The sequence below is a fragment of the Rhinichthys klamathensis genome, unplaced genomic scaffold (genome assembly GCF_029890125.1).
Source record: "Rhinichthys klamathensis goyatoka isolate OS25496 unplaced genomic scaffold, OSU_Roscu_1.1 h1tg000014l_1, whole genome shotgun sequence".
NCBI classification, from domain to species: domain Eukaryota; kingdom Metazoa; phylum Chordata; class Actinopteri; order Cypriniformes; family Leuciscidae; genus Rhinichthys; species Rhinichthys klamathensis.
In genome coordinates, this window is record NW_026606566.1 from 588,257 (window position 1) to 615,870 (window position 27,614).

Consider the following 27,614-nt stretch of genomic DNA (forward strand, 5'->3'; position numbering starts at 1 on the left):
TGGTGAATTAAGCAACTATAATATGCTTTCTGTAATAGCACTGTTGTCCACTAGAGTTTATAAGTTTAAATGAGTAAGAGTTCAGAGTTTATTAATTTATGAGTTTGAGTTCATAAGTGTATGATTTCATGAGTTTATAAGTGTACGAGTTTATGAGTTTAAAGTTTAAATTAGTTTGAAGTTTAAATTAGTTTGAAGTTTAAAGTGTAATTTAGTTTGAAGTTTAATTTAGTTTAAAGTAGATAGATAGATAGATGGATAAGTGTCATAGATATATGAGTTTATTAGTTTAATTGAGTCTCATTGGCTCATATAGTGTATAGAATGGCAGTTTGATTCAGTCTAGGGTTTCAAGGGATTTACATTTGAATTTTTGACAGTTGGGGAGTTTGAAAATCTGAAGATTCCGCAATGTAAAGTCAATGGGAGTTTTTTCCGAGTTTGATCGTAGTTTTTAGGAAAACCGTAAGTCCGATCAGTTAGAAAAGATATAGCACACTAAGTCAGAACAGTTTGAGTGTCCGTGCCGAGTTTGGAGTATGTGGAGTTAAAGCTCTAGGAGGAGTAGCAGTCAGAAATTTCAGAGTAAGAAAAAGAAGAATAATAATAAGTTTAAGTACAATATCAGTAAGTTGGCTCTCACAAGCCAACTTAATAATAAGTTTAAGTACAATATCAGTAAGTTGGCTCTCACAAGCCAACTTAATAATAATAAGTTTAAGTACAATATCAGTAAGTTGGCTCTCCAAGCCAACTTAATGACACGGACAACTATTAAATCAAAGAACATTTTACTTAAAATACACAACATACAGACATACAAATAAAAGTGCTTGAGATTTTAAACTGTGCTTGAGACGAACACCACAGCAGAAGCGGCCCTCCGCAGACGTCACGGCTTGAGCTTGGCCCTCAGTCTCTCCAGCGTCTTCTGTAAGAGAGAGAGAGGGGTGCGTCACAAACCTCATCGTGTCCACATCTGCACAACACTGAACTACCGTGGCGAATCTTCAGGTCATAATTCACTCCAAAAGCAAAGAAATGAAAAGCTAGCGGGTGTGTGAAAGCTGAAGCGGTCCTCTCGGGCGTGAGCAGCAGCACTGGCTTGGTTTGGCTGCCATCAACGTGATCATGTGAGGAATGTTCCTGTGCACGGGTTAACCCATGTTTTCCCTTGAGAACCGTGTTTCCAGCCTTGGTGAGCCTCCTCCAGGCCCGTGACCCAGATCCTCCTCATGCTCGTGTGTGTGATGCGGCTCACCCTCTGGAAGTCTCTGGCTTTCTCCCGGTTCCTGGCGTACGCGTCCTGGCGGCTCCGGGACTCCTTCTGCTGCTTGACTTCCTCTAACTGACTGTACAATCTGAAACACGACAGGAAGTTCAGACACACACCACACTTATGTGGGTCGGTTTCATAGCAGAGCATATTCAGGGCTCCACATCTGAAGCACGGCACTGCTGATCTTACTCCAGCGTTTAAGACCACGCAGGGTCATGAATCACCACATGTGTGAATATACGTTCTGCCTTTATATGTTGGATCAAGGCCTTTCTTTCAGATGGACTGCAGAGAGTGTTTATGAATGGCATATCTTCATGAGAACTGGTTTTAAATACGAGCTCCACAGGGTTGTGTCTAGTTCCCACTTTTATTTTCAGTATATACCAATGAGCTACAAATGAAGAGTGTTTTTTATATTTGATTATTCCATTTCTGCGGTATACTTCTTGAATTCTTATGTTAGACCTACCTGAAAAAAACCATTGTTTAATTTGTATCTTTATTCTATTCTTTTCTATTAGGGGTGTCCCCGACTAAGGATTTTCATAGTCGAATCAGAATCGTCAAGTCTTCCCTATATTCGACTAATAGTCGAATTGTGTGTGGGGTTGGGGAGGGGGCGGGGCTTTAACATTTTAATGCCGCGATGTGCAGAACATCACACAAAGATATAGAAGAAAATGTATAAACATAACATTTCGGATCAATAAAACTAAGAAATAACTGCAGAAAGGCGCCACTGCAGACAGGATTTGCATTTCACATGCAAATCAAATTAAATTGGCTAAATGCCTGTGCGAGCACGCTCTAAGTACAACATCGATGCACCGAAAAATAATCAATTAATTTACAGAATTAAATTAGAACAGAATATACCTTTCTAATAAATAAAAAATACAAAACGAAATAAGTCAGAATCAAGTCACAAGATGCAGAACAAATGTGTGCAAAGTGCCTAAAGAGCAGGAGAACATATATTCAAAACAAGCCACAAATAGTTCAATTAGATAACCCTGAGTGATCAATAAAGTAAAAATAAAGAAATTATTAAAATAACAAAACTATAGCCAGAATTGTCAACTTTGTCTTTTTAACTGCAGAAACAACACGCTAAACTGGAGTGGCGGTTTAGCTAAACATGTTCACAGCATCCAAACATCACATTAGAAGCGGCTGAAATGTCTTGAAATCACTGATCGAGAGAGAAAAATCCAGTCTTTCACTCGGCCTGTGTCCGTTTGAGTCTTTTCAAATTGTGTGCGCGGATAAAATACACTCTAAAACGCTTAACGTGAAAAACGTTTAACGGCTTCATGTCCAAAGACAGTTATATTAAAAGATCAAATTCTGTACACACCTTATTAATAAAGCATATTATACAGCCTACAGAAAAGCAGATGAGCCCAGAATATGAACGCAACGCGCTTAAGTAAACGTTAATTTTCCTCCCGCTTTACGTGACTTTCTATAGGGACGTCCTGCGTGACGTCACGCCATTTGGAGCAGCCATCTTGACGGAATAGATAATGCTAAACCGCCGGTGATAATACAGCTCGTCGCGAAATATTCCTATCATGCCCGAGCGATGCTGTGCAGTTGGATGCGATCAGATACGTGATCATACAAAAGGAATATCTTTATACCGTATCCCAAAAGAAACAAAGCGGAGAAAAGTGGTTGGCGGCAATAAACAGGTAAAACGCACACATGCATTCCTAGATCAGTTAATTCGTTAGGCCTATTATCACATTACAGTCTTTCGTTTTCAAATACCAAAAGCTGATCTTGTATTTTATTTGACACTTCTTATAAATCGTTAGAAACACAGGGTGAGACAACAGTCTCAATGACAGTTTATCATACTACAGTGGCAGTCAGAGTGATAAGTATAAAAAAGTATATAACTTATAAGCATAGGCTATTATTTCGTTTTTCTTGGATCAAACTAGATTAAACAAATACATTAAAGATACACTTAATCTTGTTGGTGATTTTGTTTTGTGTTTTTCCCTGTAAACTCAAGTTTAAAAATTATTACAGGTACTATAATTTGGTGATAAAAATACATTGACCAACCTTTGCGGTGATGCTAATAATAAGTGCGATGACATGACGTGGTGGGGGAAAAAATCGATTCTGTTCAGTATCGAGATATTTTGCACCATGATTTTGCACATTCAATTATATCAATACTGTAGCGCAAAGTATTGCAATATTTATGCTAATTATATTATTAGTATAATAATATACTAATAATATATATTACCCGCCACGGCAATGGATCTATGAGTAGCCGACGGATGTATTCCGTCAAAATGGCTGGCACGCGGCTAGGGGTCACGTGACGGGGAGATCCCTATAAGAGGAGCGCGTTGCGTTCATATTCTGGGTTCTTCTGCTCATCTGCACACAGTATGGTTTCTTAATAAGGTGTGTACATACATTAAGCACGTAAAAGTGCCCTTTAAGCGTTTTAAAAGCTTTTTTCACATTAAGCGTTTTAGAATGTCCCGAGGAAAACCAACTTGTTAACGTTGTCCTGCAGTTCATGGTTTCCTGATGCTAAATCCAGCCTGGGAGAATACCCTTTCTGATGGTGTGCATCCACACTTTAGATTTTCTTATCCCAGACATTTTTAAAGATTTAAATCCCTGCCGCCAAAACGCTCCTCTCTCGGTCACGGATCGAAAGTGAAACTTAAATCTGTCAGAAGATTCGACGTGAGATTGGTAGTCGAGTCAGGCTCCTCCTATCGATGCACAACTTGCTACAAATTACAGTGTTCATGAGATGCCCGTGCCCAACTAGAGGCTGGAGCAGGAACATGTTTGCTCGGGTTGAGCAGATGTGCTTCGGTGAGCCGTACCTCTGTGTGCGCTGGTGCATCTCTGCCTCCTCCACGCGTCTCTGAGCGGCGCTGCAGATCCTGACCTCAGCGACACTCTTCAGTGCGTGTTCAGGCGTGCTCGCCTCATCAGCGTGCGCTGCGGTGGACACGCGCCGCTCGAGGCGTCTGGCTCTGATCTGAGCGACCCGGAGCGCTGACCTGTGAGCCAGAGCGTCCCGCCGCTGCCGCTGAGCAGGAGCGCTCTGAAACTCCAGCAGCATCACTGCAACACACACACACATCACTGCAACACACACGCTAGCGATAGGCACAATTAATCCCATTTCTAATCGCGATTAGGAATGCCACGATCACGTAATTGTTCAAAGCCGCGATTACAAAAAAAAAAAAAAAAAAAAAAAAAGAGTCCACTTCCATTATTCTGCGTGCTTAAGAGGTGTGTTTAGAGCACGTTACGTTGTGAGGGGCGAATCACGACTACTTCAGAGAACCAAATGTATTATAATAGGCCTATATAACTCCTAAAATAGTGGGTCGCGGGACTTGCGGCTTGATGACCATGGGGAAATGTGGGTCCCATGGCCAAACGGTATAAAGCCATTCAAAACATCATTCAATGTAAATTGTGATAATTTACTAATAATTTGTGGTAATTAATAAAATCGCAATTACAATACCAAGGGAATAATCGACAATTTAGATTTTTGTCATAATGGTGCAGCCCTAAGTCACGCCTTCATGAAGAGTTCAGGGCCTGAAAGTTTACCAACCAGCATGAGGGAACGACGGCTCTGGCTCCTCTGATTGGCTGTCGTCCTCCACCGGACGGCTCGGCGCTTGGCCCTACGAGAGACAGGATGTGTTAGGTCGGATTCTTAAAGGAGTCGTTCAATTTAAAATTAAAATTAGCGCATGATTTACTCAGCCTCAAGTCATCCAAGGTGTATATGACTGTCTTCTCTTAGACGAACACAGTCAGAGTTATTAATAAACACCCTGACGCTTCTGAGCTTTAAAATGCCAGTGGATTGCAACCATCAGATAGAAGCTCATAAAAGCGCATCCACCCATCAGAAGTGCTGCACAGGCTCTGGAGGATAATAAAGGCCTTCTGAAGCGATGCGTTCGTGTAGGAAAAATACTCATATTTAAAACTTAATCGACTAAAATAACTAGCTTCCGGCCAATCAACATACGGATTCGACTTAGCAGTACGTCACATTAGTTGCGTTTTACACTGATATTGACGCTACGCCATGACGCACTGCGCTACTTCTGACGTCACAAGCTGCGCTTTAGGCGCAAGTAGACTAGCGTATGCACTGCGCAAGAAAAATATCCATATTTAAAACTATATCAAGTTAAATTCTAGCTTCCAGCCATACGCAGTCTACTCAGGCCTAAAGCGCAACTTACGCAACTTGTGACGGCGGAAGTAGCGCAGTGCGTCATGGTGTAGCGTAAATATCAGCAGTACGTAGCATTACTCGCGTTTTACACCAAGTCGAATCCATATGTTCATTGGCCGGAAGCTAGTTATTTTACTTTATAAAAGTTTTAAATAGGTATATTTTTCCTAATAAAACTCATCTTTTTGCTTCAGAAGGCCTTTATTAACCCTCCAGAGCCGTGTGGAGCACTTTTATGATGGACAGATGCACTTTTATGATGGATTCATGCACTTTTATGATGGATAGATGCACTTTTATGATGGATTCATGCACTTTTATGATGGATAGATGCACTTTTATGATGGATTCATGCACTTTTATGATGGATAGATGCACTTTTATGATGGATTCATGCACTTTTATGATGGAATCATGCACTTTTATGATGGAATCATGCACTTTTATGATGGAATCATGCACTTTTATGATGGAATCATGCACTTTTATGATGGATTCATGCACTTTTATGATGGATTCATGCACTTTTATGATGGATTCATGCACTTTTATGATGGATTCATGCACTTTTATGATGGATTCATGCACTTTTATGATGGATTCATGCACTTTTATGATGGATTCATGCACTTTTATGATGGATTCATGCACTTTTATGATGGAATCATGCACTTTTATGATGGAATCATGCACTTTTATGATGGAATCATGCACTTTTATGATGGATTCATGCACTTTTAAGGACTTCGAACTAATGGTTGCCATGCACTACCATTATAAAACTCAGAAGAGCCAGGACATTTTTTAATATAACTATAATGGGCAAATTTTCATTTTAAAGCGAACGACTCTAAGAGGTGCTGCACGACGCGCACTCATCTGTGCCCTCACCTCACTGCGGTCAGATGTGCCCTCCTGTGGCTCACTCCCGGAGTCTTCACTGAGGTCCTGTAGGGTGGACTCCGGCAGGCTGATGAAGGAGATGGTGGACTCCTCCATGATGCCCTTCACGTCACCCGCCTCCTGGCAGGAGCAAGACTGGTTTACAGATGCGTTATCTGGGTGTCCTACATGATGGTGGTGTGTGTGTGACGCTCATACACGGCCTAACTCTAGTGAATGTGCTGCAGTACACCAGCATGAGTCGACTCAGGTTTAGCATTGTTGTGCTGCAGTTGGACACTCTTAAAGGGACCGTTCACCCAAAAATGCTAACAGTCTTTTTATCTTCATTCAAGATGATAATTTGGACAAACAACATTGGTCCTCATTGTACAGACTGACACAAAAAAAATATTATGTAATATCTAAACTGTCCCTTTTAGAAAACTTTAAGGAAGAAGCACGCCTGAAATGGTTTCTCTTACACCACCATTTAAGGGATTAGAAAAAGCGGTTTAACACACCTGGGGTCAGTTGCATAAACAATTATGTGAAGACAGTGTCTTAAGATCTAGTGTGACCCAGTTAGACAGTTAGTCAAGAGGCAGTCATTCTCACTCTTCAATACCAAATTAGGCCAATCTTCATTATGCAACTGATTTCAAACAGTTATGAACAGTATTACAGAAAAAAAAGTAGTTGTCTAACCTGCGAGACTAGTCTTTCTTAGGACTTCTGTGCTCATGTAAACCAGTCTGACAGGTTGTTATAGTGTGTGGGAGAACTAATGTTGTCTAATTTACGGGGCTGATCCAGCAATTTCTCTGAGGACAAATCTTAAAAGGAACCAGCTTGTTGGATTTTTCTTAAAGAACCAAAAACTTGCACCATGAGTGCAGCAGGCGTAATGATATGACGCAGCGCCTGAAAATAGTCCCCAGCTCGGTAACTTCCAACGTGACCGGGACTAAGTGCCTGCGCCTGCTGCACTCATGGTACGGCAGTGAAGTGTCTTGATTACTACGCAGGAATGAGAGTATAGTTCCTAGCCATATCAGCCTAGAAAATCGCAACTTTACATTTTCCGTCGGTCTTAGTGCACGATGTAACTACAGAAGAGTCAAGTTTTAAATAGGAAAAATATCGAAACTCTTTGGTCTTTTTTTTTGAGAAATGCTAATGGTCTTGTCCACTTCAATGATGTATGCTAAGCTATGCTAAAAGTGGTACCGCCAGAACCGGAGATCGGCTGAATGGATTCAAAAACGGTAAAACTCAACAGTTTAACTCTGGGGGAGTTGTAAAATGAGCCTATTTCCAAAAAAAGTGGAGTATCCCTTTAAGGCATGAAGAATGTTTTTCCAAGGAAAACCTTGGTGTAATTTTTGTAATTTTGGTGATCAGAGATGAGTTTTAAGGGATACCATTTTTGACCACAGGGGGACTTCAAACGTTTATGTACTGCAGGTGTGTGTTTTTTTTCCCGCTGAACTCAAAGAAGCGAGCACAAAGCTGTACGGTTTCTTAGACTCTACCTGTGCTCTCTCCAGAAGCTCGCTCAGCGTGTTTTCCTCCACAGCTGACATCACTTCCTGCGAGGGTAACTGGGCTGCGGGTGCAAGGCTTTCTTCCTGTAGACGGGTCTGGAGAGGGGAGCGTGGCACGAGACTAGCGTCCATGTCATGGGTCTCACAGAGGGACTCGTGGGTAAGAGAGAGCTGCTCCACAGACATCTGCAGGTCCGCCCGAGGCGGAGTCAGTGGGTCTGCGCGCAGGAGCTGCAGGGATTGGTCTGTCGAGTTCAGCCAATCAGAGGCCTCGTCCATGCTTACATCCGTGCCACACTTCTCTGCTTCCAGCGGGACACAGAGAGCCGCCGAACAGTCCACGCTCTCGTTGTTTGTGACATCAGAGGGCAGAGGAAGAAACAGATCTGAGGCGTCGTCTACGGCACAGAAAATAATGAACATCAGCAACTCCACTGAGCACTAGAACAATAACCAACTGTGAAAGAAAACGAACCGCTCCAGCAAGGCAGCAGTACAACACTGTTCATGTTTCAGACTTTTTTCCCTCCGGCAAATCACTTGTGCAAAAAGCAAAGTTTTTGCAGATTAAAAGACAGCTATGGAGTTATTACAATACTGTCATCCTCACTAGTGATGCACCCAAATTAAATTAAAGATCTCGTTTAGCAAAAACGATAACGTTTCTGAAAACAAAACATTAAATGGCTTTTAAATGTGGTGTAATGACATTGTTCTCGAGCTGTTTTACTGACGTCTTTCTGCGGTTGAAACGCTGATCGATTACATGAGACATGATTTATTTCAGGAAGTTGTACTGATTCTTTGCACTCGTTCATTCATGTTTATCTGGTGCTGTAACAAGTGGTAAAGAGGAAGAGGCGCTCGTTCACACACTACAGCATCTGTCACCTCACATCAGAGACACAAAACCACATTTATTGACTGAATTACGTGAAAAAATTTACAGAATTTGAAAGCTGAGACTGTTTCATATCAAAAGTATCACTTTTAATTCAGAACACAAAGCTTACTGTGATTATTGGACGGGAGGCGCGCTACACAAATACTGTTTTGTGATGTTTTATTCAGAAAACCGCTTAGACTAAAAGATCGTGGTTTATCAAAATGATGATCGATTATCATTTTGACGTCATTTGATGTCATAGCTAACATCAACACAGCTGACCGGTTTACTTGTACTTTATCCACATTGTGTGAACAAGAGAGACACTGACATGGTCAAAACACGCTAATTAAACGTCACTATTTCGGTCAATGATTTTGACCTTCAAAACTGTTCCGACCAAAACCAAAAATGAATGTGCATCACTCCTGTTGTTTAGATGAAGAACAGCAAGCAGCAGAAGGAACTATCCATTTTAGTACCGCTATAGTAAACTAAGAGAAATAATTAAAACATGTTTCACAGCACTATTTAAAAGCAGATTGGACAGATCCTTGGTGGCTCAGGTACAACCTTATTGTAAAGTGTTACTGCTTTGTTAATTAGTGAACATGAACTAAGAATAAACAGTTTTTCAGCATTTATTAATCTTAGTTCATTTTAATTTCAACATTTACTAATATGTGAACTAACATGAACAAACAATGAACAGCTGGATTTTTATTAACTAACATTAACAAAGATGACTGAATACTAATTATAATAACCAACATGAACTAACCATGTGCAATACATTTGTTAATGTTAACAAATTAACCTTATTGTAAAGCGTTACCAACAAAACTCTTAACGTTAGCTAACATTAGCATTCGCTCAGCAACACTCATCAATACCGTAACCAGCGGATAACAGCAGCTGTCAACAAATGTCACTCCCTTTTACCAGAACTTGGCAGGCATCGGCTACAGGAACTAAACGCTGCCAGCTTTTATTTTATTAAACAAGCGCCGTTGGCGTCCTTTTTTTACAAGAAAAATTTGACAAGTGTGAACACGCCTTTATCAGCGTTTTAGTTTCTTCAGTTACCTTACCTTGTGGGGCGTCAGTAGAAGTGCTCCTGTCCTCGTCTGAGTGCTGTGAGGCAGGTGACATCAGTGACCCGACCTCAGCGGGCCGCTCTGGACCGGAGCTGCTCACCACTGCAGCTGAAGCAACACAACATCAGTCAGAGCAATGAACCACACCGGCAGAGACGCCACCAAAGCCTCACATCATTACCTGTGCGGGCGCTGCTCTGATCAAACACCTGAGACGAACCCATATCTGACGCTCGGCCGATCAACTGGCTCACGGCAGACTGAAGGAGCTCAGCGCTCGAGTGCGAGTCTGAGCCGGTTGAGATGTGACCGGCAGAGGAGTGGCTGGAGTCTGAAGCCCTGTCCCTCTCAGAGGATGATGGACGGGGTTCACCGGGTCTGATGGATAACTGATCAGACAGGCGCTCAAGGATCCGGGTCACTGCCTCGCTCCAGCCCTGAAATGATCACGCCTAGACATTAGCATGGCAACAGAGTCAGGAGACTGTAAATGAGAAACATGCATGTGCGTGGCACCTGACGGCTCTGATCGGCTCTCACTACATTTCTAGATGAAGAAGAGGAAGATGATGAGGTGTCAATGTCTGGATGGGGCTGAAGCGGCAGGAAAGCACCTAAAAAAAACAACAACAAAAACCAAACGGCCATATCAGAATAAGCCGCTTAAAAAAAATGCGGTAACAAAAAAAAAAAAAAAAAAAAATCCACATTGAAATATTTAGATTTCAATGCAATTCAGAATATGGCTGCATGAATAGGAAGATTATTTCCCTTCATATTGTAAATGCCCTTATGCAGCGGTTAGTGAACCCTGACAATGGCTTTTCAAGGGCGGGTTCAGTCTACAGCCCTATTCGCACGGGATTAGTATCACCTGGTGACCTCTAGTAATTTGTAATAATTTGAGTAAAATCACAGGCTTCGGTTATCCCGTGCGAAACTCAGATGTGGCGGGGTAATTTCTAAATCACACGAGGTCCCCAGATAATACTAATCCAGCGCGAATAGGGCTTATGTCTGTCAAACAAAACAACAGCACAAGTCGGCTCGCTCTCTGATTTAACTTTGAAGTTATTACATTCAAGTTTTTAAAATAAGTTTAGACGATTTTAATATATTTTATAATGTTTTTAAATCACGATTAATCACAGAAAAAATGTGCATTATGCAGCATGATAAAAATGTATCTAAGTTTTCATTGTCTAAAACGCTCAAGCATTTAGTCGACTAAAACTTGACAAAAACAGAACAAAGTATGAATATGACTAGCCCTAAATATGATAAGACTAAATATGATTAAAAAAACATCTGACAAAATGACTGTAGACAAAAACTTAAACTTCATTAACCAGCCACTCTTCTCACATTTTTACCATATTTGAAAGAATTTGGCATAAAAAGTGTCCTACATTTCAGTAAAGCTTGACTGCCAAAACGGCAGATAAAAACAAGGCTTCTCAGGGCAGCGATGGGATTGGCTATTTGAGTTGGCTGTCATTTAAGTCGTAAAGTCAATTGCAATTTTAAATATCAATGAACAGATTTTACATTAAAAATACTATTTGTGCGGTGCAACTGTATCTCACGCTTAGAATTAAATGTAAATTGCACATCCAAACCGCACCACTTTTGTAAGTGACTCACACAAAACTATAATTCAGCCGACTGTCAGTCCTCAAACTTTATTGTGTGTGTGTGTCTCCTCTTAACAGCATGAAATACAACACGATTACATACAGAAGCGAGCAGAGAGCACTCTTTCTATTCAGTGGAGCGGTCAAGCACTTCATTTCAGCATGAGCTCACAAAGACCCGGCACAATGGGCCTCTTGTTCACATCGGCTCGCTCAGCTGGATAACGAGGACCGGTGAATGTCAGCCATTTGCAGTGGGTTTATTCTGTGCAGTGACTGTGTTCATGTGATCTTTGATGCCGCGGGAGCAAATGTAAGTGTAGTGCCACTTTTCCCCCAATAGGTAAAGTAATTGCGTCAGCTCTAATTCTGCTAATTCTTGATTGCGAGTAAAAGGAAGTGATTCTGTGTGTACGGCACCTGGAGCTGAGATGTGAGCGTCTCCCTCGTGAAGCGCACTGGACCAGGACTGACCCGCTGGACTGGTGTCCGCCACTCCTGCACAGAGAACACGTGAGCGTTCTGCACACACACACACACCTCACACTACAGGAGCCAGGGTTTACCTGCGTGTGTCAGTGAAGCGTGGAGCTCTTGGCTGTATCTGTCGATGATGCGCTGCACAGAGCGGCTCGTGTCAGCGGGGGACGGGACGCACACATCAGGATCCACACTGAGACCAGAATCCTCTGAGAAACACACGAGCTTCAGAGATCTCTTCTTCTGACGGACAGGACGTTCAGACGCATGTTCACTAGGGATGGGCACGAGTACTGGAGCGTACCAGCGACGAGATGTATAGATATATAGTACCGGTCCAGCAACGACTGACCATGAAAACAATGATATATATATATATATATATATATATATATATATATATATATATATATATATATATATATAGGAACACTTTTTTTTTTACTGACCCCTAACTTTTGAACGGTAGAGTATATTGTTACAAAAATATTTCTATTTCAAATAAATGCTGCTCTTTTTATTCAAAGAATATTTATATTTAAAATTGCAACAATATTTCACAACAGTTTTTTTTACCGCAATTAAAAGCATAAAAATAGTAATAAAAAAAAAAGTGACGTTTCCAAACTTTTGACCGGTACTTTATACACACTTTTTACTGATAGTTATGAAACAACTTACATTTGCACAAAACAAAAGGCTGCGAATGCCACACACACTTATAGTCATGAAGGTGTAACTCTAGCCTTTTAACGTGATATGGTCAAACACAGCACGCATGACCGCACGTTATATTGATTAAATCACTATTGACAATTAATCGATTGTATATATTTCAAAAGACAAAAAAAAAAAATTTGTCAGTTGTTTTTTTAACTATTGTTTAGATTTAATCAAAATTCTTTCATCAATTACTGAACACATGATGGTTATTGGTGAATGAAGTCAGTATTACAATGACTAAAATGCAATACATTCAGTCAATATAAAATAACATTTTAGCGCCCTCGAGTACTAATTTTTCAGACCTATCGAGAAGTCGAAACGAAAAACTGCCAGAAATGCCCATCCCTAATGTACACACTCTGTTTGTGAATGTAATGATCAAACACACCTGGCTCATGGTCGCTAGTGAAGTAGCTTCCCGTTGAGATCGTAGTGGATGAGAGATAGTCTGGATCAACAGATGATGGACAGCCAGCGCTAAACCGCTAGCAAACAGAGAATCGTTTTACACAGTGTGATTCTACACACACACACACACAGACCATCAGCTCATCGTCTGAGCTCAGTTCAAGTGTAGAGACCTTCATTAGCATACATGCAGAATTCACATGTACTTCAGGTACAAAACAGTTTCATCATTGCTCAAACACACGCTCACACATTTGCTCACACACACACACACACGCGCACACGCTCACACATTTGCTCTCTCACACACACACACACACACACTCACACTCACATACTCACACACATCAGCTTCTCTTAGCATAATCACTGGTGTGACGGCACGCTCAGATTTGGCTAGTTTTCATCACTGATCCATAAACTGTGGATCTCAGAATGAGTTAGCATGTCATCAGTGACGTCAGGTGTGTGTTACAGGAGCTGTTTCCTGCAGCGAGAGGGAGTCTTACCTCCTGCTGGAGCTTCATGAGGCACGGACCTGAGGAGGAGGAGGAGGAGGAGGAGGAGGAGGAGGAGGAGGAGGAGGAGGAGTCAACAGGAAGTGTTAAAGCACAAACAACAATCTATGGCTGCATGATATTGAGAAAAAAAAAATAGATATAAAAACTATTTCACCAGATGATTTATATAGCTCTATTTGAAAAGAATGAATCATTCTAGAATAATCGGGGTGATTTTGTAGGGGAGTGAATCTGCATAGAAAATTATAAACAAATTACAAGCATAGATAAATACAATAGAAGAAAGACAATTGAAATAAGCAGTGCTTTATGTTTTTCAGGTAAATCTAACCATATTCAGGTACAGAAATTGAATAATCAAATGTAAAATAAGTCATCACCGTAAATAAAATATAACTAATACACTTAATTACTACAATATATATTTGTTAAATCAACTAAAGTAATTTTCTCTTTCGTTGTTTGGTCTCCATTGGCGACACAAACAGCTGCGGGCACATTAGGCTGCTGTCCCTTTACGACCAACGCACAGAGCTAAGCATAAATGACACGCATCCGATTTCCTTAATTGTTTATAACGCATAACCGATTGCGCTTACGAGGGTATTTGCCGAGTACGCCATTTTGACTTCATTTTGCGTGCACGTGTCCGTTTAAGCTCAAAAGAAAGGAGGAGACCTGAATTGGGCGTTCACGTGCTGTCAGCACGGCTCTCTGTGTGTGCGCAGAAAACAGCGCACGAGTCACAGTCCTCTCGCTTGATGCCGGACCAGACTTACAAACACATGCAAATGAGAAACTTTCACTCTATGATGTTTAAACTTTACAATTATCCACGAATCACACGCGTTCTGAACCGGGGAGCACATACTTGCCATGCTACTACCGCGGATGCGCATGTCGATGCTAAAGCGGTACATCGTGCGGCCCTGCAAGCCTCTGCAGTGCAACCAAGCAAGGGAAGAAGCTGGCCAACTAAACACTGTGATTCTCTATAGACCACAATACACATTTGTTCATTAAACTCGATTTATTTTTATGATTCTGAATGTTTTTCAATAAAACTGTTATGGGGACGGGGGGTTGAAGAAATATTATTTCAGTTTAGATCTTGATTTGCGTTTCTAAAATATAAATAAATGTAAGATTATTATATTTTATTATGATACAATATAGTATTAATTTATTATGAGTCATCAACTCACACTTTGTTAAACTTAAACATTACGAGTTTAAAAGCATTTGTTTTAATTGAGTGTCAAACCTGTCCATCATGCACTTCTTTGCCTGTACTGGATTGGATGCATCCTGGAGCCCTTGGCTATACATGTATTATTAGATATAAATTAGGGCTGTCAAGCAATTAAAGTTTTCAAATTCAATTACATGATGTGGCGATCAACTACCCATAAAGCCACAGCAGATTAATTAAACAATATTAACTTCTTATTTATTGAACTGTTGTACAAAATCAATATTACATTTGCACTCGTGCTCTTCGGGACAAAAACAGCACTTGTATGATATTGACTCGTCACTCATGTGAAATGTGCCATTTTTGCCCCAATATCTTGAATTTTAGGGGCATGTGACTTATTTTTTTTTATAACTAAATTAACAAGTAAAAATGTATGATTTACACTGATAACGATTTGACAGCCCTGATTTATATGCACAGTCTATCCATGTTATTTAATTTTTATATTTTTTATAAATGAGAACTTGCATAGCAAAAGAATTAGCAACTAGTAGTAACGGTTAGAAACGGTCAGATCCTACATAGCACCATAGTACATAGTACTTCCCTGAACATGTGTGTATATACCTGGCGAGGCAGTGGAGTCCTGCAGGAGCATGTCTCTCCAGGACATGCGGCTGGTCCTGCCCGTGACCTGTGACCTCTCGCTCGGGCTGTGGCTGCCGGCAGAGGCGAGCGCGGGCAGAGACGCACTGCTGGACGCGCTCACATCAGCAGAAGACGTCTGCAGCTCTGCAGGAGCCAATCACAGCACACACACACACACGTGAGGTCAGACAGGATATGATGCGTGACACCTGCTGGAGCGTCAGTTGCTGGCGTACCTGTGTCCAGGCTGATGTTGAGGGGCGAGTCCACTTCCTGTATGGCGCTGAGCTCGTGCTGCTGCATCTGCCGGAGGAACCCCAGACGAGCGGGAGCTCGAGACACCGGGGGCTTCACTCTCACACGGGCCACCGGGGCCGGCTCACACACACCGTCTACAAGACACACAGCACGATTAGTGTGTGAGTGAGTGAACAATATCGATTTCTCGATTTTTAATCGACATTTCATCTAAAATGAACCCATATTACCTCCCAAGAATCAATCTTTTAGTCTGTGCTGTTTTCTGTTGATGTATGAATAAAACTTTACTACACATTATTTGCAGTGGTGGACGAAGTACACATACCATGTACTTGAGTAATATTTTACCTTGAGTATCTTTACTTTTACTCAAGTAAAAGCAGAAGTGCTGCCTTTAAACATTCACTTGAGTAAAAGTACAAAAGTATTTGCCTTCAAATGTACTTAAGTATCCAAGTACTTTGATTTTTTTTATGGCTATAATGTCCTATTATAATTTGTCACAAGACTCTTGCTTAACTCAGTCTAAGTGAAGACTAATGTCACTCTTGGCACACCAATCTATTAATGAAATGACATTAATGAATCTGATATATATATATATATATATATATATATATATATATATATTTGAATTGAATTCATTTGTGTGTTTAATTTTGGAGGGAAGGGGACTGTTCCCATAATGTATAACATTTACAGTATTTACTGTATATATTTTTCTCCAACGCCTATGGTCATAATTATTAACATCTTAATGTTATGATACATTCACATAAACCTGCACAACGCCATTAAATTATATATATATTCTATATTCTATGTTATGGGAGCCAATTTCCCTCCAAAATTAAACAAAAAACGTATTAATGCAGTTTTTCTGCTAGGCTACTCCCCAGAAAAAAAGCTATTATATGCAAGTCATTTTAGTGGCAACGTAAGCAATGTAGGCTACATTATGCTTAATACTTACCTAATCACTGTCACAACTATCCATGTTCGCAACTCTCATATTTAACGGCTCTGGTTGGCGCTTAGTAGATACCGCCAAGGCAAGTTCAAAACAAAGTGCGCGCGTGCTGTACTGTGATTGGTGGCTCGTTTGACCAGTTACGTTTTTATCCACTCATAAATAAAAAGGAACGACTGATTTTGAAAATGTAGTAGAGTAAAAAGTAAGATATTTGACTTTGAAATGTAGTGGAGTTAAAGTAAAAGTCTCCCAAAATTTAAATACTTAAGTAGCTTTTTTGCGTATCTGTACTTTACTCAAGTACAGTAACGAATTACATTTACTTCGTTACTGTCCACCACTGATTATTTGTAGCGCGCCTCCCAGTGAGGCCTGTGTTTACCGTTAGCGAGGGCCGGCGTGTCTCCGTCCCGCTGGATGGGTGCTGTCGGGGGTTTGGTGTGGCCGTTAGCCTCTTCAATGGCCTTCAGCAACGTGTTCAGAGTCATGTGATCCGCCTGAGCGCCACTAGAGCTGGACACTGAAGCCTGCCAGAGGAGCAGAGGTTCACTGTAAGGGTTAATTACACCATGCTCACTTTTGTGTGTCTGGATCTATTATATTACAGTGCAGAGTAACAGGCGATAGATCATAAATCGACATTTACTTTCACTCACCGGCCAATTTGGCTACAAAATTGTTAAGTTACCGGCCATTCAGAACTTCTACTAGCCAAAAAGAAGATTTCATACATTCATTTCTTATTCGAACTAAATCCTGTCATCCAGCCTCTCCTCCACTTCCTCTTTCATCCTCATCACCAGAATGTGTTTTAGGTGGACAGATCAATACAGCACAAAGAACATACAAAAAAATAGTTTAGGATGTTGGACAATAATAATGTATTTTCTGTTCACCAAATGCTCTTTAATTTTCGCTATTGCTTCAATGCAAATGAACAAGCGCGCCGTTATTTGTTGCGCAGTGACGAGTGTGTTCAAGTAAGCCAGATATGAGCAGATTCTGTGCAATACACTGTATTTAATATATCATGATGACTCACGAGTCCGAGCAGATTCGGTTTACACGAACTTCCCCAGCAAAGTTAGTAAACATAGTTTTAACTTACTCTAGTTTGGCGTGTTACTAATTATCAAGTGTTACAACATGGTGCGTAAATCCCCAAACTCTCTTTTTAAAAGCAGTTTTCTTTATCATTTCAAACTTGTTTACTTGTTTGTTTTTACCAAGCACAAAGAGAGTTCACAAGTAACTACACAAGAAATCTTTCCTGCTGTAACCCCTCTGAGATCTACTACAGGACAGTGAGCCGCGGGTCAGCTGAGGTTCACCTGTGTGTCAGCTGTGATCAGCGCCTGCAGGGCGTCTCGCTGTTGCCTCATGTGCCGCCTCCTCGTCGCCTCCGCCTCGCTCTGGACACCAGTGATGACATCAGCGGGGTGCAGCCGGCTGCGCAGGAGCTCCAGGACCACAGCGGGAGAAGGAAGAGGAGCACGGGCGTCCAGCAAGGGGCCCGAGCCGGCGGGTTCGGATGGGCGGAGCAGAGCCTGCTGTGGGAACAGATGCGCTTCCATGAGGATGGGGGGGGGGTGTTGTAAACCATTTATTCTGAAGCAATATTCTCATTAGTTTTCAATCAGCTTTGATATTTTTAAATATGCATATTGTCATATCTGCACCTTTAAAGGGCATTTTCCACCTAATCTTATTAAATGTATGTTTTTATCTTTTATTTTAAATTCCTAAATTTGATCAATACATTAAATTAGATTAATAAGACAATATTGGGCTGTTACCGTAGGTAGGGCTGATCAAATTAAATCTGTTAAAATTACAACTGCATTAAATAAATGTTATGAGATTGTTTTAAATATTTTTGAATATACAAATAAGAAACGTTGGAAAGAATGATACTTTTAAGCATAACACTAAATGAGCGAGCCACTGAGTCATTCCTTCAAACGATTCGTTCAAACAACTGATTCATTCAAGAATGAGGCCATTGTTTAGTAATGAGTCATTGAATCTTTGACTCAACCGATGTGTTCAAAACGCTGAATCATTCAGTAATGAAACACGGTTAACTTTTCCTGTGAGATGCGTTATGTTTCTGCTCTGATCTTAGATTGGAACCATTTTCACTGCTGAAACAGAACAAAAACGGGCAATATTGCGTCTAAAAATGTAAGCGAGTTAATTTGATCTGTTTTTTTGAACTGTATGAAATGAATGTCACATTTTCAATCTGATTTCAATTTTATTTGATTGTGTGCTTCTGACAACGCAAAGCGACCAAAAGTCCTGTTTTTATACGATTGACACTTCGCCTTTGGCTAAGCCACACCCTAGAATGTAGATTGACCAATCACAGCGCAGCCAAGAACGAGCTCCCACAGTGGTCCGACACTTTTTCACAGCGCTCCATTGACTTTAACACAGGCGTCTCATATTTTTGGTCTCGGCAGGCTATTACCATCGTAGTTTTATCAAAAATATGGTTAAATGTTGTGCCTGGGGCATTTGTAACACAGAAACGCGTTTCCCAGAGAGGTTGGAGGGGGGTGTCCGTTTTTTTCCCTTCCCAAACCGAAGTGAAATCCTGACAAGTGTTGTCTAGCACACGCTGCTAATAAACAACGTTATACTCGCGTAGTCCGTTTGCTTTGTAATAACGATTATAGAAGTGAACAGAGACCTACCCAGCTTTGCATGAACAGTGTTGCTCCTTGATATTGTTAGTCCCAGCCTCCGTCTCGATTAGTAGGATATGCGGTGGGTCATTTTTTGACTGTGACCGGTATGCTTTTGCCTCTATTTGGATGCCTTGTTGTCCCTTGCGTTTCACCTGTATGTCGTGAATATAGCCTTCGAGCGTATATTGCAGCCCCTTTTGCCTACTTCTATCGGACACTTTATTTGCTGCTGTATAAAAGTTTGATACAATTTCAGCAGGAAGAGCTGTCACAGCATAAGCCATGTTGATACCAGAGCCCAGATGAAGTTTGTTTGTCGGACGTAGCAACAGTAACTAAGGGGGGCGGGGCTTAGCCAAAGGCGAATTCTAAACCCAACTACTAATATTTTATCTGAGGCCTCTTTTGAGCTTTGTGAAGATTTTTTAAAACATTTCACTCAAAAAGTATGATATTAGAAGCTCTATTGTTCCCTCTGAACCAGGTCACTTGCAACTGAGTTGTCTGTCTAACTTTACACCTGTCTCTCCAACTCAGCTAGCTGATATAATCTCTACTATGAAGTGTTCTGGTTCTAAGTTAGATATTATCCCAGCTCGTCTTTTTAAGGATGTTTTTTCTACCATTAGTCATATGTTAACCGCAATCATAAACAGCTCTTTAGCCGAAGGTGTCGTTCCAGCTAGTTTTAAACATGCAATTGTGCAACCCATGTTGAAAAAAAAAAACCCAACTTGATCCAGAAATGTGCAGTAACTATCGACCGATCTCTAAACTGCCCTTTATCTCTAAGCTTTTAGAGAAAGTAGTTCTCACAGCTCGTTTTATTTGAATTCTTTTAATATGTTGGACATGTTTGAATCTGGCTTTAGATCATTGCATAGCACTGAGTCAGCTCTGTTGAGGGTTACAAATGACATCTTGCTTGCTCTGGATTCAGGCTCTTGTGTTGTGCTGGTTTTGTTGGACCTGAGCGTTGCATTTGATACCACTCTCCACAACGTTCTTCTTGAACGGCTAGAATGTATGGTAGGTGTCAAAAAGAGGACTTTTTCTGTAAATTTAGGAAATTGTTCCTCGTCATCTGCGCCCGTTTTGTTTGGTGTGCCCCAGGGATCCGTTTTGGGACCGTTATTGTTTTCCCTTTATTTGCTCCCCTTGGCCCACATTTTGCAGAAGCACAGCATTTCATATCACTGCTATGCAGATGATTCTCAGCTTTACCTTCCAGTAAGGCTTGACAACACTGCTTCATTTGATGTTTTATTGGAATGTGTAGATGATATCAAGAGGTGGATGACAATTTTCTGCAGCTAAATGAAGATAAAACCAAGGTTAATTCTGGGTTGTCCGGCAGATTCCTCTCCCGCTCTGAAAGCCCAGTTAGGTCCTCTCTCAACAAACGCATGCAAACGAATCAAAAACCTTGGAGTGATCTTTGACTCTTCACTATTTTTTGATAAAATTAGTGCTGTTATTAGAGGAAGCTTTTTCCATTTAAGATCTATTGCAAAGTTGAAGCACCTTTTTTCAAGCAAAGATTTAGAAGTTGCAATTCATGCATTTGTAACATCACGATTAGACTATTGCAACTCTCTTTATTCTGGTCTTCCTCAATCTTCACTATCTCGATTACAAATTGGTCAAAATGCAGCTGCAAGACTGTTGACTGGGTCTAGAAAGAGGGATCATATTTCTCCTGTTTTGGCATCGCTTCACTGGCATCCCATTAAGTTTAGAGTTGGTTTTAAGATCCTTATGTTTGTTTATAAGGCGTTGTCTGGCCGCGCACCAAGGTATATTTGTGATCTTATTGTGCCATACGGTCCTGCTAGGGCACTTAGATCTTCAAATCACTTGCTTTTAAATGTGTCACGATGTCGCTACAAATCAAAGGGTGATCGGGCCTTTTCTGTGGCTGGGCCCAAGCTTTGGACTGGTCTCCCGTATCATGTGAGGTCTGCTCCTTCATAGGACATTTTTAAATCTACTCTTAAAACAAATTTTTATTCTTTAGCTTTTGGAAACTTGTAATTTTTTTTTTTTTTATAGTGTAGTCCTGCTATGCACTATGTACAGCACTTTAGGTCGATTTGTATTGTGTTAAATGTGCTTTATAAATAAAGGTTGTTGTTGAACAGGAGTGCCTGTGGTCGAGCACTGACCTGTGGAAGTGCTGGAAGCGGACTAGCCGGTTCTCCTCCTGGAAGAGCCGAGCGTGTGCCGTCACTGACGGGCTCTGAGCTCACTGACGGCTGCTGGAGTGACGCTCGTAGCTTCAGTGTGTGTTGATACTCCTGCAGGCGTCGCCGCGCTTCCTCCACGCTCTTCTGATGAAGCCTGTGGGAAGAGCGCAGGCACAGCGTCACACATCTGCTGCATCACGAGCATCTCTGCTGATGGTGAGCCGGTCTGACCTGTTCTGCTGCAGGAGTCTCTGCTGGTACTGATGGAGTCTCTGCGTGTGTGGCTCATCTGCGTCAACCTACACACACACACACACACACAACTGTTTTATGGGCCGGAGAGAAATATTACATTTTATCCCGTGTTTTTTTGGTGCTTGCATAATGTGTTGCCACTAGTGTGGTCACGATTCCTTGATTAAATTTGAATACTAAATTTTTCAAACATCCTCGATTTCAGTTTACTAGGATCGAGTAACCAGCAAAATACCGGAAGTGGCTCCTTCCACTAAGTGAGCATTAGACCCTAAACTAAAGGGTTACTTTTTATTAAAAATCATAACCTCATTGGGGGCCGAGCCCCTCTAAAATGAAAATCCTAGAATCGCTCCCGTCTATAGCATAAAAAATGAATTGTCAGAACGTTGTCTCTCAGTTGTTGAATGTCACGCAGACATTGCCACAACGTAAATGTGTTTGCTGCTACTTGGCCGGCATTCTGTCAAATTTTTAAACCCGGTATGGCCCTTGAGCCAAAAAGTTTGCCATACATCGGTTAATGGAAATGCCGTCATTTCACAATAGTTATAAAAGTTTAGCACAAATCTGTAATGGAAAGCAGCTAATATACAAATTATGGAAAGTTGTTTTTTTATGGAAAGTTGGTTTATGAAAAGTTACTGCTGAATTTTCCCATTTCTTAAAGGGAACTTAAAAGTTTTTTTGTGCAAGTGCAGAGTTATGGTGTGAACAGTCTGGTTGAGGAGGCGTTTCAGTGTACAGACGCACCTCTGGAGGCGCTGCGCTCTCCGGGAGCCCAGGACGGCTCTGAGCTTCATCATCCTGCAGCGTGTGGCTCCTCTGCGTCTCTATCAGGCGCTGCTCAAGCTCACGCCGCTTCTGCTCCAGCTCCTCTAGCACCGCCAGCTGCTCCTGCTGCCGGCTCAACAGCGCCGCCTCCTGGACACAGCAACACCTCACAGTTCTACTGACAGAACACTACCAACTGCCTCTGAGGACCTCAGTGTTGCGTTTATACTGAAGATACAACTTTTAATAGTTGGCTAGATGCTCTGGAGTCTCATTTAATGCTAGAAATATCCTAGTGCCCATATTATGCCATTTTAAGGATTCTTAATGTTGTTTTGGACTCATCCTTTTGAAGTTAGAACAACGGCGGTGGTACGGCATAACCTTTTTTTGTATGTGAATGAATGCCGTTTTTCACGTGAATATTATGACACGAGTGAAGCACAAAGCTTTGTATGCAAAATAAATAATAGATTAGCAATTAAAAGTTACAGCGCAACCATAGAAACATTTGGATTTGTGCCCAAAATGGGAAACATGAGCCCATTCATCATTTAAGTCATTTGTTGACTATGTATTTCACTGGACATGAAATCTCATGGAATCTTTTTTCTTTACCCAAATCTTTACTAGCGTCTCACCCATTTTCGAAAGGGGATAATAAACCTTTCTTCCTTTCGTTCACTTTTAATTGCAATATTCACATTTACTGTTGTAAAATGGAAAAATGCTGTAGGACAGATACATTTTTACTTGCACATCAAATTCTATGTAACACAGTGTGTGCTTGTTGGACTTGGCAAAGCAAGTCAAGTTTATTTGTAGAATGAATTTCACACACGTTGGTAAATTTAGTTTCGCTTTCTCTGGCAGCGAAACATCAAACGCAGCCTAAATGTCTTGCACCTGCGAGAGAGAAAATTCACTCTTCAGAGCTTCAACAACCATCAGTTGCTTCTGGACTTCAGGACAAGACATGAAGATGCTAGACATGAAGATATGAGACGTCTCTGTCCTGCTCGCGTCCCATATCCCTCTCAAAGCACAGAGCGATAGATATATGGACACATTTATATTTGTGGGGAAATAATTATAATTTAATATTTAACTTTACCATGATTTAGTGATATTTATTTTAATGTTTAACAGGCTGTAGTTTGTATGGCGGGGCAAAGCAGATGTCGTTCGCAGGCAGTCAATAAAGCCCATAGGCTGGCATTGGGCAAATTTGTTACGTTTCGTAGGTATCAGTGTTGGGAAAGTTCATTTTCTACATGAACTAGTTCAAAAGTTCAGTTCACAAATTTTAAAATGAACTAGTTCAGTTCATAGTTCATACTTCAAAAAATGAACTAGTTCATAGTTCTTTTTTCCATATGTTGCTGCGAGCTTTTTAAAAAAAAATTTATTATTGCCACAGCCCATATACAACCACAGACAGCAATTATTTTATCGACGGGCAAAGTTTGCACAGAAATGTAAGATTTTCCCATCCTCATTCCTCACCGACCTTGTCATAAAACTCGTTTAAATGATCATACGACGCCTCCTCGCTGCTTCGTCGACTACATGCTGCTTTTTGTTTTGATGACGCATGCGGCGGCCGCGGTGCGACACTGGTGGCTGGTGTTGCCAGATTGGGTGTTTTTTTCCGCTACATATTAAGGCCTGTTTACGTGTGTTTTAGCCGGGTTTTCGCCTGGAAGGCACTATAGAAATCTGGCACCCTATTGAACGAAGTTAAACTGAGAGAGCGTGCGTTCACAGACACCAGAATGAACGAGTTCACAGTAACGTTCATCAGGCAGTAATACAGTACGTTCAGTTCACGTTCGCCCAAAATATGAACGAGTTCATGAACTATCGTTCATTGAACCCGTTCAGGCACAACACTGGTATATAACAGGAAGGCTGGAATTACTGACGATTTGTTTAGGCAGTTCAGAATCGGTTCTTTCTTATAGGAGACGATAACTTTATTTGTCGGACATTTCGATCTGTGAAACTTTGCATACCTTTTACATTCACAAACTACAAGAAAGCCGGGAATATTTGAAAAACCATAGTGGCACTTTAACAGAATGACGACTGAGCTCAGTTCAAGTGTAGAGACCCTCATGAAGCGTGTGTTTTTCACAAGCATTCAGGTACCAGTAGTTTCACATCACAGCTCAGCCGCTTGACCGGCGCCTGAAGGACCTGCAGTGTACGGGAACGCCCCATGTAAAGCACAGGGAGACTGAGGAGTGAACTCACGTGGGCTGCTCTCCTCTGGCTCTCGGCGGACGCCGGCTCCGGCTGGCCTCGCTCCTCTGGCGGCAGCAGCGTTCCTGCCACGACGGCTTCATCGCTCACGTCAGGCCCTGAGCAGCGACAGCACAGCACCAATCAGCAGCAGACACGAGCCAGAGTGACACTGATACTATTCATTAGGGGTGTAACGATGCTCGTATTCGTATTGAACCGTTCGGTATGAGGCTCTTCGGTTCAGTACGCATTACAAACCAAACGATTCGTTAGACCATTTTTCCTGCTGGTGCGATCACAACGTTTCCCAACATCAAATGGCAAACTTAAAGAAAGCGGAACGAAACTGCGTTACTCATTTTGTGCTTCACAGACCGTTTATCAGTTTGGACCATCAATGTCAGTGCGAGCCGATCTTGATCAAACACTGTAACTACACAGCGCTAAGAGATCCAGTGAAGAAAGCATTTAAGTTTGTCACAGAAGTAAAAACACCGCTGCGAGATCTAGTGAGAAGCATTAAATAAACCGTAGATCTCTATTAGATCAAACAGCACTGATGTGGAAACCAGGAGAAACATTTAAGTCCACAGATCAGCAACATTCACCGTGGATTTACTGTAGTGACACTAACTGTAACCATGGAAGTGTGGCAGGAATAGTTAAATGCGTCACACATCTTTTTCCAGCACTTCAAAACTCAAATATCATATTTAAATTATAATTTTAATGTGATGACCAAAACATTATTTGTTCATCCTTCAAAGATCACCCCCATTTATAAAGCTAAAAGTTTCCAGACGTAGGAAACCTCAAATATTATTTAAAAATAACTTGGTTAAAGGTGCTCTAAGCGATGTTGGGTGGCGTCACTTCTGGTTCATGTTCGAAGTGTTGTCAAACAAAACGTAGGCTAGCTCGATCCTCCTCCTCATCCCGAGTTAGATAAATGCTTTCATATAATACTGAAAAAGAGAAACATTACCAGAAACACACGATAAAACGTTTCGCCACCAGAGGTTATAACTGTAGCTCCCATACAAGGACGCAATAATAGCAAGATAACGTTAGCTTCGTGTTTCCCAGTGAGCATAAACAACGGCTCCGTCGTAAACAAATTTAGTCAAAGTTGTCAATAGGCTATGAATGATCATTAAAAATTCATAACAAACAGTGAAAACAATCATTCACACAAACTGTAGGCCTACTGTGAGTTTGCTTGATCATTTACAATAGAGATCGATCGCTAGCTGCTAGAAACCTGTATGTTGTATCCACCAAAGTTAGCGCTGACTGCATTGTTCTAGCTAATTATATCCTTGTGTTTGTTAGGCGAACATGAACGTCCATTTAAAAAAAAAAAACTGGCTTTATCCCCTTCCAGCAAACACAGAGCTCCTGAATGTCTGGAGATCTCGCCACCTTTCAAAGGCTTTTCCGATGTAAATTCAGGACTTTGCGCGTTCCTTCTTTTCATTTTTGCAATCTGTTCATCGGAGCGTCGTCTCTTTGGTCGTGTGTCGGCCATATCAAACTTAAAGAGTTATAATTCTAACTTCCCTCTTCATGCTTCTCTCTCCTCCACTACCCCTTCATGTGCACGCGCACAAACCCCGCCCCCAAACCCTTCTAGTCGGTGATTGGCTGGAACACTGTTTCAGGGGACAGGCAGCTAGCGGATAGTGAGGAGATGTTTGCTGTATGTGAAAAAACGCGTGACATCGTTTAGGAGCACCTTTAACACTTATTTAAAAATAAAAAAAGGACACAATTTTTAAAAATCAAGGACATTTCTCTGGCATTTCTTTCTTTTTGCTGTATCAAAACCGTACCGAACCGTGACACCACTGCGTCGTATCGAACCGTGAATTTTGTGAACCGTGAATTTTGTGAACCGTTACACCCCTATTATTTATATACTGAAAAATAAGTGAAATGCTTAAAGTTACACACATAAATGATCAGATCAAGCACAAATGCATGAAATGTGTCAGTGGTGTGTGGATTGGAGAAATCCATGTGTCCTTTACTTGGGTTGTGCATTTCTGTGCAACCCTACTCTTATCCTCAATATTTAGAAATAGTCCCAGATGCAGGATATTGTTCTTCGTGAACACGGAGTTGTATAAAGTAGTATAAAAACTACATGTGCATATGGGGGGGGGGGTAAAATTGCCGTGTACAGTGTAAAATGCCGATTAGGCAACTACACATTTAAGGCTATACTGTAATTATTTACTGTATTTAGCAAATAATGTTCTCAAGAAAGTTGAATTCAGAATGTTTCCCCCTTTAATCCAGTAAGCACTTACTATACCACAAGTGTATAGTTAATAAATAGTTTAATTATTGTACAACGTGAAGAGCCAATAAGCGCATCCTTAAAAACAGACGTGTGCAAGAGACGAACGATGTGGAAGCGTTACCGTCGTCAGTGTGCGCTAGGCTGGGCGTCTGTTCTTCTAAACTGCCCTCTGGTGCTTTTTCCTGGCTGCTCAAAGATCCCGTTTCAACACTCAAGACTTCCACATCAGCGTCTCCCTCGTGTGACGTCAGTGTTGCGGCCCGCTGGCGGTCTCTCTGGCTCCTGATGCGGTCCAGCAGTCTCCTCAGAGCGTGTCTACCAGGATCTGCCGAACACAAGAAAGAATATCATCA

General features: G+C 41.3%; 1 protein-coding gene across 1 annotated transcript; it reads right to left on the reverse strand.

Moving 5' to 3' along the window:
• Window positions 1-774: 774 nt before the first annotated feature.
• On the reverse strand, window positions 775-27,594 carry LOC130104646 (centrosomal protein of 295 kDa-like). Its single transcript, XM_056271260.1, has 23 exons — window positions 27,383-27,594; window positions 24,966-25,072; window positions 22,689-22,859; window positions 21,912-21,979; window positions 21,660-21,834; window positions 18,133-18,351; window positions 17,184-17,328; window positions 15,804-15,959; window positions 15,547-15,711; window positions 13,710-13,738; window positions 13,181-13,277; window positions 12,153-12,275; window positions 12,007-12,084; window positions 10,469-10,566; window positions 10,276-10,389; window positions 10,134-10,227; window positions 9,947-10,060; window positions 7,958-8,367; window positions 6,432-6,563; window positions 4,902-4,974; window positions 4,150-4,393; window positions 1,262-1,361; window positions 775-931 (listed from the first exon to the last, which is right to left on the reverse strand). The coding sequence occupies exons 6-23, from the start codon at window positions 18,181-18,183 to the stop codon at window positions 893-895; spliced, it is 2,262 nt and encodes a 753-aa protein (XP_056127235.1). The 5' UTR covers window positions 18,184-18,351; window positions 21,660-21,834; window positions 21,912-21,979; window positions 22,689-22,859; window positions 24,966-25,072; window positions 27,383-27,594; the 3' UTR covers window positions 775-892.
• Between the last annotated feature and the right edge of the window lie 20 nt (window positions 27,595-27,614).